Consider the following 18,266-nt stretch of genomic DNA (forward strand, 5'->3'; position numbering starts at 1 on the left):
AGTAACAGCAGGCTCCGTATCACGAAGTCTCTGTTATACATTTTTCCGTATTCTCTTTCACATCATATCTGTATTCCTGAACACAGCAGATCTGTTATTTCAAACACAGCAAATCTGTTAACCCAAACACAGCAAATCTGTCAACCCAAACACAGCAAATCTGTCAACCCAAACACAGCAAATCTGTTAACCCAAACACAGCAAATCTGTTATTCCAAACACAGCAGATCTGTTATTCCAAACACAGCAAATCTGTTATCCCAAACACAGCAAATCTGTTATCTCAAACACATCATGACTCTGTTTGTAGGAATACAGAATTTGCTGTATTTAGAGGAGGAATAAACGGAGATCGCTGTAGAGCAGTCTGGCTGTAAATTATTCCGTTATTATTAATGAAAACAGAAGCTTCAGTAAAACACCTGGTTTCGTTTAATGGCTTTTCTGTGCTTGACTAAGGTTTTGTGTAGTTTCTTTGCCTTGAAGGAAAGAGTTGTTTCACTGAGCATAAAATAAACTTAGTTTTGGTAGTAACTTAATTTGTGAAAAACTAACACAAGCTTTTGTTGACCAGTACTGTCGAAAAGCCGATGTTTTACGGGATGGAATGGAATGTTTATGTGGCTGCCTGTAGATTCTCATGATTGAGTTTTATGTCCAATTTTATGTACTGTTTCAACCTACACTAATGCAGTCTTTATGTACTGTGTGTGTGTAAACCACCCCTGCTGCTGCATACCATATAAATAATAATGCAACATTAACAAAACACAGATGAATTTATTTACATATAATACATGTGCTGTAGCTTGCTACATCACCATTCTTCATCACTTCAGCATGTTTATGCCTGAAAAGAATGTGAAAAACAAGTGATCAAATGAATGCAAGAAGCAACTTACACACACTTTATAATGCCTTCTCTGTGTATGTATATGGCCCTTGATACAAAAAGTAGGGGCACGTGGTAGAGCAAAATGTGAAAAAAAAAATCGCTTTGTTTTCTTTGCAATTTGGGGAGGGGTGTCCCTTTGTGCATCCACATTCGTGCTTTTCATAAACAGCATTTTTGGTGGCTCAAAACCAGTTTTTCCAAAAGGAAGTAGCCAGTGAAAACACACTCTAGTGCAAGCCCCTTGCATTCGCTCTATGCTTACGGCCTAATTTTCTGACGTACAAAAGTCAAAATGCTTGTCTAGAGTCAGCTGTGTATAGAAGATTGTCGGGTAACTTCTAAAGCAGTCCGAAGACACTGTGCACCTTTGTATTCACAATCCGCCTTCAGAATACATAGGTTGGAACACTTTCAGCTCCTAGCATCATTACACCTTGCATTTGCCGTGCTTGTCGATAACCTTAGATGCTGGGGGTAAAGAAGGTTCTGAGGAAGTGTAAATTTCGTTGAAGCCCGTACAGTTTTCTTGTTAATGTGAATAAATCCCTGTGACGTACTGAGGTGCTGAACCAGCAAGCTCTTTATTGTTAAACCTCCCAGCCTTTTCAGCATCTTTCGAGGTGAATCACGTATATACATGGGGACAACGGGTATGCTCTAATGGACATGGACTAATATTTCTGATGCAACTGAATAACAATGTGTGAGAACGACTCAGTGTAAGTGTTGAGTTAATGGGAATTGAGTCACAGAATCTTTCCTTTCTTTGTTTAGGGTGAGAGTCCTAGAAATGGCGACATTGAATATTTTTTTTGCATTTAATAATGGTAGTATCACACGAGCCTCTATTCTGAGATAGGATTGAAGCTTGGCCAAACTACAATGAATTTGCTGGAAATCGTTGACCACACTTGACGATACGTTGCAGATAGAGCTGAATGACATCTCACAAAAAAAAAAAAACAAGACAAGCATTGCGAGAGGCTCCACGGCGAAAAATTGACTTTGGCAGTGATTACCAAGCTTGTAACTACTAAACAAAATAATTGAACAGTGTTTCTGACAGTGCGATCACTTTTCACCTGTTTTTGAACTTTATTCCATATCTCAAAACAGTTTTTTATTACTTAGCTACCATTATTTCCCATGTATTTTAAGATAACCAGTTGATTATTTTTTTTGTATACAGCTACTGAAGCAAAATAGAAGCTATGCACTTTACCGTTATTGTGTTACAAATTTTCATAGATGCCAATTAACTCAAAAGTCAAGCTCTAGTGGTAAAAAATTCACAAAAATTCTATATTATGAAGTTAAAAGAGCAAAAAGTTTGGAAGAAAATGATGTATGGATTATATGAATATCCCTTTTAGTCACTGAGAAAACTACCTAAAATCAGCAAAAATGCACAGGATGTATAGGGCCTGCCCGGCGCTCCTGAGAAGTTTCCCACTGGCTCTGATCATGCTCAGAATGAGCAGTTACATTTTCAGAAATATTTGTTGCTATTGTATAGCAGAATGCACGGGTGAATACCTATACTGATTTTCAACTTTGCATTCTGCTGTTAAGCTCTATGTGCCACATATAGCTACAAATTATGGCTGAACTTTCTTAATATAGATTTACCAGCGCAAAAAAAGACGGCACATATTTTAATCATGAACCAACTCGCCCAAGCAGCAGCTTTAGTGAAATTTTTTAAGCACTGTTTATTGATCACAGAATGTTTTTTTTCACTATGCTGAGGTGGGAGGGGGGGGGGGTTGAGGATCCTGTAAAAAAACTGAAAGAGCTTGACCTGAACTAAGAAACATCATGTGAATATACACTACACTTATTCGTAGCCAGGCGGTGGCACACCGGGCCCGTGCCTCTCCCCTCCTTCCCCCCAAACTTTTTTCTCCATGAAATACTTAGCGCAAAATTACCATTTGCCTGCCCAGACCTCTGGTTCAGATCAAAAAGGGCCCCCTCCCCCTAAAAAGTTCTGTGTATGCCCTTGGTTTAGATGAATGAATTTCCAAACCCTGTTTAACATAAGCATCAGTGAGATTAGATAGATATATGGGGTTTAATGTCCTAAAACCACATATGGTTATGAGAAACGCTGTAGTGGAGGGCTCCGGAAATTTCGACCACCTGGGGTTCTTTAACGAAGCATCAGTGAGATTGATAACTAGGATAAAATTAAGGCCAAACCTTCCATTTTTCTCTTTTCACAACATACTATATGTCCTTGGCACAATTCACAGTATATAGAAATCTCAATTGAGAGTGCATTTTCATGTGCTGGCTCTTGTGAAATAATAGCAGTATATTTTGACTACACTCCGAAGGACAAAAAAAAAGAAAACGCCAGGCTCATAATACTTACAAACAAATTAAATTGAAAATGCAAAGCCACAATCAAGATAATATTCAGCTCTAATAACCGGATATCATCAGAAAATGTGTATGATTCATGCTCACACTTTCACTGATTGAAACGCAGCTTCTGGGCCAACTTCATTATCTTTGTGTGCACACTTGTGCGAGACTTCTGGCCACCTTCGCACCTGCTGCCCTTTTTCGTGTTGGAGCCCTTTAAGGTTATCAAGGTGTGGTTCAAATGAAACATATGAGAAGAGCACAAGGATGGGTACAGACTCGTCAATGGGCTTCATTTAGAACACGTATGGTTACACGCTACAGTCTGCAAATTCCTCATCTATGCATCATAGACTTGCATTAATTCTTGTACAATCTGAGCCAAATACGCTGGCCCAATCATTTTCCTCCTGAAAAAAAAAAAGAAGACCTCAGCAAGCTTAGGAGCCAATTGGTCAAGGCTGCATCTCCGAATTTCATTCTTGCCAGTAATGGCTGTCATAGTTTCTGACAAGTAATCAATGGACTTTCACTGAAGTCAGAGGCAGATAAGACCCTTGTCAGGAATCAACAACTTGTGTTCCCTGCGCCGTTCATATATATATTGGCCTGTTTGATTGATGTAAACATTCCTCCTGGTTTGATAAGCAACTAACAAACTAAAAGGTGTGGCACTTAGTGCAATTTTACACACCCTACTAGTGGTTTGTATGCTCCCAAAATTTTTCCAAGGCTTCCTTTGAAAAAATGTGCAATGGCCTTTTTCAGTCTTCGAATACGCACAATCATAAAATAAGTCTTCACATGCTCGTGGTAAATATGTTCAGAATGTATGATCTGATGTTAAAGTTGGGTTAATATTAAAGCACAGCATTTTGTCTGGTGAGCTAGTTTGTGGGTGAAGGTTACTCTTCTGTGCCGTTCAAGGTAAATGCTAAGACCCCGCATTGCCTCTATGAGGTGTGCAAGATTGCACTAAGTGCCACCCCACTGAGTTCGACGTGCGCTCGTCAAGTAGGATAACGAAGTCACTCAGACATGGAGGAATGTTAACATTGGTCATACAGGTCAATGTATAAATGAATGATGTAGGGAACACCAGCCCTTGATAAAGACCAGACAAGGTTCTCACCTGCCCAACTTAAATGCATACGAATTGTTTACTTTTAGTAAACCATGGCAGACTTTACTGGCAAAGACAAGAATTGAGATGCAGTTGTGACCCAATGGCACTTGAGCTTGCCTAGGCTTTTTTCCTAATGAACAAAAGCAATGATTGTGTCTGTGATACTTCACTCAGACTATCAGAATGAACGCAGGTTCCCTGCATGAGTGTACTGAATAAAACCCAGTTGCAGGTCTGCCCTCATCTTCCACTCTTCTCCTCCGACAACATCTGTTATTTAAGTGTATAAGTATCTACTGCACCTTGTAGCTGGAGTTAGGCTCACACTCATGTTGTAAAATGTCATCAATTTACTTGACCTCCTCGCACAACAATCAACACATAATGATATCGACAAGGGAACTCACCCAGTGCAATGATTGTAGGCGTTGATGGCAACTCGGCAAGCTTTTCAGTGATGCTTGTTCCCTCCTGGATGAGCAAAAATATCCCATGTACACAAAAGCACAAAGAGATATGTACAGTTGCGGCCATTCCAATATATAAATCAGAGATGCGATCCCTGCAATTCCGTTTTCCACCATGGTTCCTGGTCTATTGCAGGCTGTGTGCACCAAGTACAAATTACCTACCTAGGAGCCTTGAAACTTGGAACAATTTTAGAGCAAAGTAGAATGGATAGCGAGCACGCAAAAAAACCTGCTCACATTTTGATTCATTTTTCTCTTTGGATTACAGCAACATCATAGACAACTCTGAATGATTGCAGGTCAATATATCAATGTTAGTGGTGATAGTATTGCTTAAAATTATTTTGCATGTGCGACAGCAAGGGACAAAGTGAGCAACATCTTGCAACAACTCTGGCCTATTCCCATTCTTAGTGCCCTCCTCACTGCGTCGTAATGAGGCACTACAGCCAAAGTGACGAGAAACATTGTTCTGCAGTGCATTGCAAAAAACTAATGCTTTGTGCATGTGGAGCACTCTGATTGCACACAAACACTTTTTTTCCCATTGAGCCTGAAAAAGGCTAGTAAACCAAGTTTGTGCACTGTGGTTCACCATGCGTGCACCATGCCCCAACACAGTTTTTGTTGCATGAAGTCTCACTTTTCACAGCGCTACGTTCCTTCTCATTCACTCTGTGAACTTTATAGTCGGATGCTTGGGGACTTCACTCCCTATCCTAGTGGCTCTGATGAAACAATGGCACCTGCCCGCACTAACTGTTGGCTCAAGGGCAGTGTATTTTTTTTTTCAGAACATTTTTGTGACTACGACACAATGCGGATAACCAAAGTAAGTTCCACAAAAAAATTGAAAATTGCCTTTTTTTTACACTATCTTCAAATGCTGATACTTGTGACAAAGCGCGTGTTCCGGTGTAATTTTAATGAATAATGCTGCTGTACAAAGCCACCAAAATTACCTTAAAATGAAGCACAAAGGCAAAAGATATGCAAAGCTACACTATCCTCCTTTTAACTTGTGTCCAGCAATTCATGAATTAGGTATTTTTGGATGTTTAGCATATTTGTTCTGTCAAAAAATTTTGCTGCAGCGGTCACTAAATTCTCATACGGTAGCATTGCACTTGTTCTTTATGGGAAGAAAATACATCGATTAAGAAGTGTAAAAAAGTTAAGTCTGCTCAAAGTTCAGAAATTGTGAAATTAGAAGAAAACTGATTTCAGCAGTCAAAGTTTAATTTTCCTTTATACAAAAGCAGCTTTTTTCACAAAATTCAACTGAAAAAGCTATTGTTTTGTGCTAAAAACCTGCACAGCATTCAGTCGATCCCAGATATATTGAACTCGAAGGGGATCGCGATATATGTAGTTCAATATATCGATGAGTCGAAACACAAAATATGTGTATTTAAGGCATAAATTAGAGCATCTCAGACCTAAAAACAGTTTTTTGAAATCCTAACAAGCACTTAAAGAATGATTCTCTCACAATATGATAAAGAACAAGGCCTGAACATCTACTTTTGCAAGTTATCGCACTTCATTTCACTTGAAAATAGTCTGTAAACTTTTCTCTCTTTTTGCGTGCCACCAAGTTTCAGTTGTCCTCAATATCACTGGACCCTTCCAAGTAAGCAAATTCAGCTCATTCGGCCACAACAGCGCTGAGTGGCACTGAATGCCAATGTAAGCTCCGTAGAGCGTTGGTGGCGAAAGCAATAATTCCACGGCACCGTCAACATTGGGCATCATCTCGGCATCCATGCAGTCAGAACCAGCGACGTCGTCTTCTGCTCCAATGAAGCCGCTCGCTGTCCGAGATGGTGCCCGAAAACACTAACAAGGCATAGAATTTACTGAGGCATTGTACGCCCTTGACAGCAGTCATGACGCACTCAAAGTCGTCACCTGGCACAAAGCCCGCAAAGAAACAGTTCACGACTGTGCTTTACTTGAGGTCGCTCCTAGCACCAGCCATGATTTTTATCGCTACGAGCGTATCAATGTGTAGCGCCGACTTCCAAATGATGATTTATCAGTAACGAGGCGAGAAGTACACAGGTCCACAAGCCACAAAAGGCGATGCTGCCCACAAACGAGCAAGCTCCCACCGTCAGCATGTTGGTGATAGCGATGTCACTTGTGGCTTTGTCATTTTGTAACCGACAGCTGTTGCTTTGGTGCGGAAAGCTAGAAAAAAGCGTAGCCTCCGAAATGAGCGTTCTAAAACCGGAAGCACCAAAATACCTCATGAAGTTGCACATCTCGAAGGCCACGCTTTTCAGTCCCACATGCCATCATACACGATTGAATGCGAACATCGCAATGAGATCACTAAACTTCCTTAAGTCATTCCACTTCGTTTTGGTGCCCTCGGTCATCACCATGCCCCCACGTTAAAACCTGCAGATCGCACATCAAGCATACCGGTGCACTCACAAGTGCTGTGCAACGAGCTAGATCAGCAAGATGGAGTTTCAATGTTTCACTTTTCAGCACCCCCTTTTAGTCACTTGCACGCGAAAAGGGATCGGAACTTGTCGAATTGTGGCTATAAATGATCATTATTTGTTAGGAAAAATGCAATTTGTGGGCTTTAGCGTGGCTCAGAGTTCAATTTAGCGGATGTTCTGCTGTGCGTGAGTTCGATAGATGTGTACAGCAGTCCCGTATTTTTGCATGGGAAATTCAAGGGGATCTCTCAACTTTTTGATATAGCCAATAATTCGATATATCATAGTTTGATATACCCGGGATCGACTGTATTCTATAAAATCTAGAACCTAAAGCTGTTCTCAACAAACCAATACATCACTTTCTGAAAAGATGTTACTGTCCAGTTTTGTACTAACATAATGCAACAAAGTGAAACTTACTTCAAATACTTGGTAAAGGTAGTTCTTGTCTTCCTTAAAATGCGCGCAGAGGAATGGTAGCACAGCTACCTGGACTGCTTTTTCTCTTTGTCCTTCGTCTCTCACGCGCACCACCAGTTCCATAGTATGTTTCGTCGGCGCCTCCTCCATCATCTGAAATAATGCAGGCGCACAGGCCGCCATCCTCTCCTGGAAGATTTCCTGCAATTATTCCAAAAATCAAAGTAAATAACAGTTACTTGATAATAGATGAATTCATCTGTAGAGATATTAAAGTGAAAACTGATTGAAATGTAGAACTATATTACCACCCTACAATTGAGTGCAACAGCTGTGACACGCCAAAAAAAGAAGACAAAAAACAGACTGGTGGGGAATACCACCCTGAAACTACTGCACCAGCTTACTAGAACATGTTGTTGGCTAGTAGGTTCAGGCTGAAGAAAGGTAGGGACGTAAACCACATAGACAAGAAAAAAAGAAGTGGACGAGATAGAGCATTGATTGCAACAGATTTTGTTTGCAAAATAAAAAAGGCTCCTTTTGTTTTTGTAAACACCAAAGCATATGAGCAGGAAAATGGCGTGCACTCCACGATTATGACATCACTATAAAAAAAAAAAGGGGTTCAGCGGCAAATCGCTGTCACAACCAGACTCCCTTTCACAGTTATCTCCAACATCAGCAGGGGGTGTGCTACTGTGCTCTTGATCTGAACTGGATTCAATTTCAGGTACTTCCGTGCACTGTGTTGCAGTTTTGCCCCGGTGATACCTTGAAACATGTGTTCTGAAGGAACCTGCTGACCTCAGCACACTACCACAACCCACAAAAGGACACATAACAGCATCAATTCCACTCTCCAGATGGGCAGCTATGTGACCAAGAAGCTCCGTGCGAGTAGGCACACTCGCCCCGCATGACAACACAGAGCAGACAAACGCATCATCAGTCTGTTTGCTGCATCGCTTCTTGTGATGTCTGAAGACGTGACTTCTTAGGCTCTGATAGTTTTTAAACAAAGCTCCACAAGGCTCACAAGGGCAAAGGGCACCGCCCAACACACTGCTGTGATAGTGGTAGTGCTCGAAGTAGTCGGTCAATGTTGAAAATGTCTGTGCGCAATGCCGGCAAGTGGGCATTCTTCATTGATGTTATGGCTGCAATGAAGGTAGAGCACTTATTTTGCTAAATTACATTCACTGGCTTGTGCACTTTTTCAGACCGCCCAATTTTATAATAAAAACACTGCTACAATGGTAATAATACCTTACAGTCTACAATAGTAGAATCATTCCAATATCTGGTTAGCATGTCAGGTTATGTTCAATTTCATATGAACATTAGCCAATGCTTTTTAAGCAGTCCTCTATATAAGAGCACAGTGAATATAAATATTCTTGACCTGCTACAAATGTTTAAACTAAGTTGAAGCAGGCGGCGCAAGGAAAAGAAATAATGACGGAGACTGTAACATTAACTGCACAAATTCTACAGAAAACTGCACCCATACTTGCGCAACTTGGGTCTCTTAAAAGGCTATTCCTGAATGTGCAGTCAAAAGTGAGCTTAGCATATGCTCCAACATTACACATGTTCACAACTTAAGTAATGCTATCCATTATATCGCTAATGTTGACAACAGATGTTCATATCTTGCACATATGTGAAAGCAGCTTCAGCCTCTCAAGTGCAGCCAGGTCCAATATTGAATACAATTACTTTAAAATTTTAGCTTGAAACATAATTACTTTAAACAATTACTTAAAGCTTTTTGTGATATATTGACTAATCAAACAGTTGATACCAAGTATGAATTGCACCGTAGCCTGCCAGTAGTACGCGCAAGAGATGGAAATGGGTGGCTTCAAGATAGGGCACCCAAAACTTCGCATATGCGATCGCTTGATTCTGTTGCCATACACCAACTTCTTGGGTACACACAAGGACTCCCATGCTGGATTAGCTGCAGTTAAGCAGTAGTATGGCTAAGTGACGTGCAAATTCGCAATGTTGTCGGGTGTAAGCAATGTGTCGTGCAATTCCAAAGAAATGAACTGCTGAGCACGCAAATCAATAGACACAACAGAACATGCATGCGAAATGCGAGCGCCAATCGTACCTCACGGCTGTCACTCAAATTCCGCCAAGTACGGCAAAATAAGTTTACACACAGCCAAGTGACAGTTGCTGCCCCTGTCGTCTCCTACACCTATTTTTGTAGTAATGGACGTATGACTTGCAAGCGATGCAGGCATGGAAAACACGAGTGCTTTGTCTGCGCTCGATAAGACGACAAAGACACGTACACGCCTGGTGTGTACGTGACAGCAGACTCCTGCTGATCCGGCTTACAAGTGCACCTTATAACAGCCATGTGCATGGGCACCGAGGAGATCACTAATGAGTGCGTGCACAAACTGACCTGTGACATCCTCAAACTACAAAGATGCAACTCAACAGCAGGCTTCACCACAATAATACAATTAAGTGACACTAACAAAGGAAAAATGCCGTTATTGCTGAGTGCAAGCAATGCTTCATATAATTCCGAAGAATTAAACTGTTCACTGTACTGCTTCCTGCATGCGCAACTCAATAAAGGTGCAACACAGCGTGCGAGCACTATGGTCGTACCTCATAGCCGACACTAAAAATCCACAAAATGCACTGAAATATGCCTACGCACAGTAATGTTACCGTTGCTACCCCTACTGTTTTCTGTGCCTAATTTAGTAATAAGGTATGTATGAGCGATGCAAGCATGGCAAACACGTGTTTCATTATTCACCTTATAATAGCGACAGACATGTTACATGCCTAGCTCGTATGAGCTGTGGCATGCGAGTGCACCTTATAACTGTTTATAAGATAGGTAATGATCGATAACGGTGAAATAAATGCCTACCTGATTGTGATGTGTGCCAGGTGATGGACTTCGCAGGAAGGTGAGAGAGCTCTGACAATAGCCGCCTGCCTTGACCACGTAGGGTGCCAGAGACCACTGAGCTGAACAAGTGAAGAGTGCGCCAAAAAACTTGACAAGTGAGGAACCAAACAAATGAACTGCTAGCACTACTTGGTCCTGAGCACGTAAATCAATAACAAGATGCAACACAACCTGCATGCAAAATGCGAGCACCAATCGTACCTCACGGCTGTCACTCAAATTCCGCCAAGTACGGCAAAATAAGTTTACACACAGCCAAGTGACAGTTGCTGCCCCTGTCGTCTCCTACACCTATTTTTGTAGTAATGGACGTATGACTTGCAAGCGATGCAGGCATGGAAAACACGAGTGCTTTGTCTGCGCTCGATAAGACGACAAAGACACGTACACGCCTGGTGTGTACGTGACAGCAGACTCCTGCTGATCCGGCTTACAAGTGCACCTTATAACAGCCATGTGCATGGGCACCGAGGAGATCACTAATGAGTGCGTGCACAAACAGACCTGTGACATCCTCAAACTACAAAGATGCAACTCAACAGCAGGCTTCACCACAATAATACAATTAAGTGACACTAACAAAGGAAAAATGCCGTTATTGCTGAGTGCAAGCAATGCTTCATATAATTCCGAAGAATTAAACTGTTCACTGTACTGCTTCCTGCATGCGCAACTCAATAAAGGTGCAACACAGCGTGCGAGCACTATGGTCGTACCTCATAGCCGACACTAAAAATCCACAAAATGCACTGAAATATGCCTACGCACAGTAATGTTACCGTTGCTACCCCTACTGTTTTCTGTGCCTAATTTAGTAATAAGGTATGTATGAGCGATGCAAGCATGGCAAACACGTGTTTCATTATTCACCTTATAATAGCGACAGACATGTTACATGCCTAGCTCGTATGAGCTGTGGCATGCGAGTGCACCTTATAACTGTTTATAAGATAGGTAATGATCGATAACGGTGAAATAAATGCCTACCTGATTGTGATGTGTGCCAGGTGATGGACTTCGCAGGAAGGTGAGAGAGCTCTGACAATAGCCGCCTGCCTTGACCACGTAGGGTGCCAGAGACCACTGAGCTGAACAAGTGAAGAGTGCGCCAAAAAACTTGACAAGTGAGGAACCAAACAAATGAACTGCTAGCACTACTTGGTCCTGAGCACGTAAATCAATAACAAGATGCAACACAACCTGCATGCAAAATGCGAGCACCAATCGTACCTCACGGCTGTCACTCAGATTCCGCCAAATATGGCAAAATAAGTTTACACACAGCCAAGTGATAGTTCCTGCCCCTGTCGTCTCCTACACCTATTTTTGTAGTAATGAACGTATGACTTGCAAGCGGTGCAGGCATGGAAAACACGTGTGCTTTGTCTGTTGCACTCAAAGGTGGTGTGGTGTCCATGTCGAACGCGGACAGCATCATGGGCACTTCGGCATTGGGGTCACTAGTAGCCGGCGTTGCGCCCGCGCCAGTGTTGGGTCGGCGCGGGTGCTTTGTTAGGCCTAGCCTTGAACGTACCCCGGGCGCGTCCTCGTTGTGGGGTTTTTTTCGCTTCTGTGCTTTAAGTCCCGAAGATTTTGGTTGCAAAAGAGTCTTAGCAGCTTTACTGACCTTGCGCACAGGAATCTTGGAGGCAGGAAGAGAAGTTCCGGGGCAATCCGGCGTTTTTGTGGGAGCAGATGCAGCCGTGACTGATGTACACGACGCTCGTAGCGCCCTCTTAGGCTACGAAGGGAGGCGCTCAGCTGAAACGGCACCGGCGGGTGGTGCGGCTTTTAATCGAACTCGCGACGCTCCCTTTGGGGCAAACTGACTACTTTAGCGCCTGCCTACAATTTGTTTTTGTATTCTAGCCGACACCACGATGCACCGATGCTATCTTGCACCCATTCTATTGGGCAGTGATGGCCGGACACACCGCAGCAGTCGTGTTATTTTGTGTGACCATCAACGCATTTTTTTTTCTTTTGGCCTGTTGTGGTTGGGAAGAGCTATGGTGGTGCAAAAAATTTATCGGTTATTCAGGAAAAGTGGTGTAAAGGGAAATAGTTCTGAAGAATCGATGTTCTCGTCGCAGGTAGTGAGAACCATTCAACAACCGATGAATTCTTCGGTGACGAAGTGAAGTCGCCGTCGGTGTTCACCGAGTAGACTCATGAATTCATAAAAAGAACAAACGTTTCCCCGAGCCTTCCAAATTTTATTATTGGGCTTGAGCTTGCATGGTAGGCTTGACGGTGCGAAACAGCGTGAAAACAACGAGTTCATACAAAGAAACAGCAAACCGCACCCTTTTAAAATACACTTCATTACTGTGTTTCATTGACTGCGTGTTAATTGGTGTGCCAACTATACAACGCAGCTACGATTATAGGATTGCTCTCACTAAACAAGTCAAGGCTTGCAAGCACGAAAAAAAAAGGAACGAAAATAGGAGAACATGTACACTGTCTCTTCTTCTGTGTGTCGTGCATTCTCACGATGTGACGAAAAAAAAAAAACGTAAACTATTATGCACACCATCAAGATTCACATATATGCAGGGATTCTTGGACGGGTATGTTTTTTTTTCACTATCTTTTGTCAATAAAGTCTCATAGACGCAGTACAAGTACCTGTTCGCTTTCAATCTTGCAAGATTGAAAACGAAGTGCAGCGCCTTTCGACGATATATATATATATATATATATATATATATATATATATATATATATATATATATATATATATATATATATATATATATATATATATATATATATATATATATATATATATATCGGAAGCGAAAAAGCACGACGTACGCCGAAACACCTTTACTAATTACAAATGTTTCGGCTGATGGGCCAGCCTTCGTCAGTGTGACCACACTAACGAAGGCTGGCCCACCATATCGTCTCGCTTTATAACTTTTTATGGCAACCCGACTTCGCTACTAATAGTAAATTTAGCTTCCCTTGCGGTGAAGTATCATAATGCTGTAATTATCCTCTTCCTTAATCGGTAAAAACTCTGAAACGTTCTCTTTTTCTTTTTTACCGCTGCTATCCTTCTCCGCCTCTCCGAATATATATATGTATCCATACTGGCACTTTCCAGTGATCCTGCATGCAGCTCTTTTTCTCCATTGTGAGTTAATGAACAGTTTCTCTTCCTCATTCTCTCGTATTTCTTAGTCTATCTTCGAACCCAATGTTGCTCTAAGCTTAATTTCCTCATCAAAGCCTGCCCAGTTATCACACTTTCCGTCTTCGTTTTCTGACTTTTCATGAGCGTACAATGCGAATCTGCGCATTCCTTACACACTGTGGGACGCCTCATCTTAGTCGGCGACTGCAGCGTTGCCGCTGTATGTATACGTTAGCCACCCGCCACGATAGCTCTCTCAAGGCATTGTCCATGGCTATCGCTTAATTTTCTGTTCTAGTTCACTGTATCATTGTCGAACGGGGGGAATGGTCAAAGTTCAGCCAGTATGTCGCCGACAGCTCTCTCAAGGCATTGCCCATGGCTGTCGCTTAACTTTCTGTTCTAGTTCACTGTATCATTGTCGAACGGGGGGAATGGTCAAAGTTCAGCCAGTATGTCGCCGTGCACACAAATCACGGAAGCGTGTTCTTGAAGTACAGAAGACATACGTTTTTCTGGTGTTTTACGGAAGGAGCGAAAGAACGGAAACATCGACTGCTGCTTTACGGCAACTCCTGCTGTTTCCCATAAACCGCAGCACAGTTTGTGCTTTAAACGTCCAGTCTCGCTATTTTTCAGGAAACAGATGTTACTCTGTAGTTTCTACGGTCTGCTCCGACGTTAAAACACGGATATTTTTTACAGTGTAGCCTCACCCCCATCCTTTGCTCCGTCGCCGAGTGTTCTCAATAAACGCCTCCTGACTCGTTGAATTGTTGTGGAGGTGCTGGGTAACAGTGACGTTCTTTCATCTGTTCCATTAATTGAGCATAAACATCGAGTACAGGAAGATGCACACTGCCCCGCCGTGGTGGTCCAGTGGCTAAGGTACTCGGCTGCTGACCCGCAGGTTGCGCGATCGAATCCCGGCTTTGGCAACTGCATTTCCTATAGAGGCGGAAATGTTGTATATAGGCCCATGTGCTCAGATTTTGGTGCACGTTAAAGAAGCCCAGGTGGTGGAAATTTCCGGAGTCCTCCACTACGGCGTCTCTCATAATCATATGGTGGTTTTGGGACGTTGAACCCCACATATCAATCAATCAATCGATCGATCAATCAATCAGGACACACACTTAGGCTTCCGATTGTCCGGCTATGTTACTTTGAATGTGACCATACTTGACTAATTCATAAGCCCTTTCTTAGGGCACGCTTCGCAGTTGCTTGCAGGTGCATGGTCTGTTCGGTTTACTACACGTTTAAGCTTTCGTACTTTGCTTCGTACTTGCAGAAACTCTCTGGCGCAGCCGATGAAGCCCTGGTAGTGGAAGTTGCACGTATTTTCGATCTCCCTGTCATGAACGCTGATTCGAACGTCCAATTTTTCGAGAGACAAAAGAGTCGTCGAGAGTCGTCTTCACTCAAAAGAGTCGAGAGTCGTCTCCTTCGTGAATAGCCCTGGCAACTGGAGAAATCGCTACAACGCCGTCCGACGTCTCCACTTCGTAGATTCACCTCATGCACGTGTGTAGCCTCGTGCGATAATGATAGAAACACGGTAACAATAAACACGGTAACAATAGCGAGTATAGAGACGAAATAATACTTGTAAGAAAAAAGGAGAATGAACAGTTGAATATAACACTTTTCAGAGCTGCGCTTGTGTACACGTGTTAAGGCTATTCGACGCTGTTCGACGACAAAATACTATAACCCCAAGTCTTCGGCCAAGACGACTACACCCTGCACGCAGTGAATCTTATCAGCCGTCGGAGGTTAGTGACATTCCAAATTTTACGGAACCGAGGTGCAGCGTCGAGTTAAGAATGAACGTCTCGAACAGCAAGGGGGTCTAAGCGTATTCCTCGTGGGTGTCCCCTCTGTACGACGACCATCGACCTCATTTTCGCCGTAAGTCCACCGGCAGTATACAGTGCAAACAGGGGATTTTAGCTTTTTGCGATACTGTCTGCATAGTGCGTCATCAGGGAATCACACCGCATATACTTTTTACGCAGTAACGATGTTCCTGCGTTAGGACGTTGTGGATAGGGGTCGACGACGCGTAGCTATGGCGCTAGTGCAGCTTAAGCAAAGTGGTTTTTCTGTTTATCGCCGTGCGAAATCGGCTGCTCTACGCAGCAGACCGCGGCACCAACTGGCGCCGACAACACTAAGTGCACCAAGGTACAGTGTCTGTCCTTCTTTTATTGCCCTCTTAGGGTACTTGCCTATGAATTTTGTAGCTATGCATATATAATCCAAGGTAATGCAATGTATACGTTATCCCAATTTACGGGAATACATTAAGGGATCCATAGGAAGTGCGTGGCAATTTTATGTACACATCGTCCCACTCGAGTGCTCGATCATTTAAACATAAAGTATATGGAGCCCTAGCGCCTCCCCCCCCCCCCAACGTTTTTCCATTATACGGCAAAGACGAGGTATTATAGGAAAGGGGGGGGGAGGGAGTCTTCTATAAAGCTCTATGTATGTTCGTGCGTTGAATATTGTATGAAACTTTATGGTGCTCGTGTTTGTATGTGTGCGTACACATACGCGTGTAAGAGTGAAAATTTCGAAGGGTGACTTGAGGTCCCCAAATGCCCCCTCCCCCCCCCCCCCCTCGTGCTATCTCCCCCTGCCCTCCATGCACACTCCTCGTATATATGACAGCGTCTATCCCTAACGTAACTGTGAGAACACGCGATAACACCAGTTTTTAAGTTCCCTCATTCGACGCACCCCCCGCCGGGTACCAGCAAAACGACGAGGCATTCCGTCCGCCACGAAAGTAGGTCTCGAGAAAGGCCTAAGGCAGCCGTCCATATAGGAGCCGAACGGCGGGAGCCTTTCAGGTGTACATACCTGCGGCACCCGCTAAAGGTACTCTCCACTGAGCGCGTACACAATCAACGGGGCAGCGAGTGGCACATGCGCGCGTAATCTGTGCGCCCCAAGGCAGAAAGGAGTACGCGGAGGACGGCTGGCCTCACCTTCGCAGGTCGGTCACCCCGTGTTGACGAGTGCGGTGGTGGCCGCGACAAAAAAGAAAAGAATAAAAGATACGAGCGGTGAGAGGTGTACAAAAGAGCGCGCAAGAAGAACCACCGCTAGAGACGACGACGGCTCCTCCTACGGCGCGTTCGAAGGCTGCTAGCGGCAACCGCCCCCCATTGTAAAACTCTTCGTGTCAGCGCGGTGGCCGTGAGCTCGCACTTCGGCGTCTCCCAGAGCGCATTGTCTCGGGGGGATCGAGGCGCGTGTACATACAGTAGAGTGCGTAGCGTGCGGCGGCAAGCAACATGGTCGTCGAACGACGGCGGGCCTGGCCTTCGGCCTGCTACGAACAATAGGGAATTAGGGCCCCCGGAAAGACGCGGTTCCTCCCCCCGCCCTTCTTGTCATTCCGTTTGCCACGTCAGGTGCCCGCATTTAGCGAATACCCCTCCAGCAAGATGGCGGCGAGCGATCGAGTTGCCATGGCTTCGACTCTCGCCATTCTCACCGAATGCAGGCCTAATCTAGGCCTGCCCAGGGTTTCCCACCCTGAGGGGGTAGGGGAGAACCCTGGGCAAGGGTTCAAACTCTCTGAGGGTGTAACCCCTGTTCCACCGCTCATATTTTCAATTTTGCATTTCTTCCCCAAACATACGGGTCCAAATGCAAACTCACGCACGATCGTACATGCAGTATCGTTTAAGCCCACTTTCTCCCCGAAAGATATTTCTTGCTTTGTGGAGTTGCTGTATGTGCTATGGTTAGGTAACTTTCTTGCTATGCTAATTAAGTAACTTTTTTACTATGCTACTGCTACTGCCAACGCTCCTATTTCTTACATTTTTGTATCGAGTCCGAACGACATGTTTCAGAAGGGATGCAAGAGAAGATAACGAATCATTGACGCGCTTCTCACAATGTACCGCCTTTGCCCTGGTCTCTCAGGGAGTAAAGAGATGCAAGGTAAACAGTTAATATAATGGAAAAACATGTGCCTTCGGCCACTGTTATTACTACCAAAAGATCGTGTAGTCATAATGCTTCTCATTAAGCATTGAGAGGACAAGTAGTAACGGTATGGGGGAGACTTCGGGCCCACCTGAGGTGATTGTATACGGAAAGCAACCCCCTCCCCCCATTCCATGACATGCGCATGCCAATTGGCCTAATGTTTTGTCTTCTGCGGCACTCATTTACCGTGCCGGCCTTGACTAGCATGAACCTCTGTTTTCGCGGTGCCCAGATATTGCGCGACCGTATTACGGTGATCGAGCACCGTCATTGGCGGACGGCCTTCGGCGACAGGCTATATTGGATGGCCCGCGCTGTGAAACGGCTATGTAGCCCGTGGGAAGGCTCGCTTCTCGCTCATTTCTTTTTATTTATCTTAATGACGCGCAGACTGTCACGGACGCTCTAGATTGG

The 18,266-nt window shown here is 43.8% G+C and overlaps 2 protein-coding genes across 2 annotated transcripts in view; one reads left to right on the forward strand and one right to left on the reverse strand.

The window, feature by feature from the left end:
* E23 (ABC transporter G family member E23) overlaps positions 1-18,266 on the forward strand; it is a 482,421-nt gene that overhangs the window by 59,059 nt on the left and 405,096 nt on the right. The window lies entirely within an intron of this gene.
* LOC142802627 (uncharacterized) overlaps positions 761-18,266 on the reverse strand; it is a 34,287-nt gene continuing 16,781 nt past the window's right edge. Inside the window, exons 2-7 of the mRNA XM_075887610.1 lie at positions 12,318-12,451; positions 11,678-11,778; positions 10,649-10,749; positions 7,741-7,941; positions 4,799-4,862; positions 761-850 (exon numbers count right to left, since the gene is read on the reverse strand). Coding sequence (XP_075743725.1) covers positions 831-850; positions 4,799-4,862; positions 7,741-7,941; positions 10,649-10,749; positions 11,678-11,778; positions 12,318-12,451 — 621 coding nt within the window. The 3' untranslated portion in view covers positions 761-830. The remainder of the gene's footprint in view (positions 851-4,798; positions 4,863-7,740; positions 7,942-10,648; positions 10,750-11,677; positions 11,779-12,317; positions 12,452-18,266) is intronic.

Source organism: Rhipicephalus microplus, chromosome 3, assembly GCF_043290135.1.
Source record: "Rhipicephalus microplus isolate Deutch F79 chromosome 3, USDA_Rmic, whole genome shotgun sequence".
Lineage (NCBI taxonomy): Eukaryota > Metazoa > Arthropoda > Arachnida > Ixodida > Ixodidae > Rhipicephalus > Rhipicephalus microplus.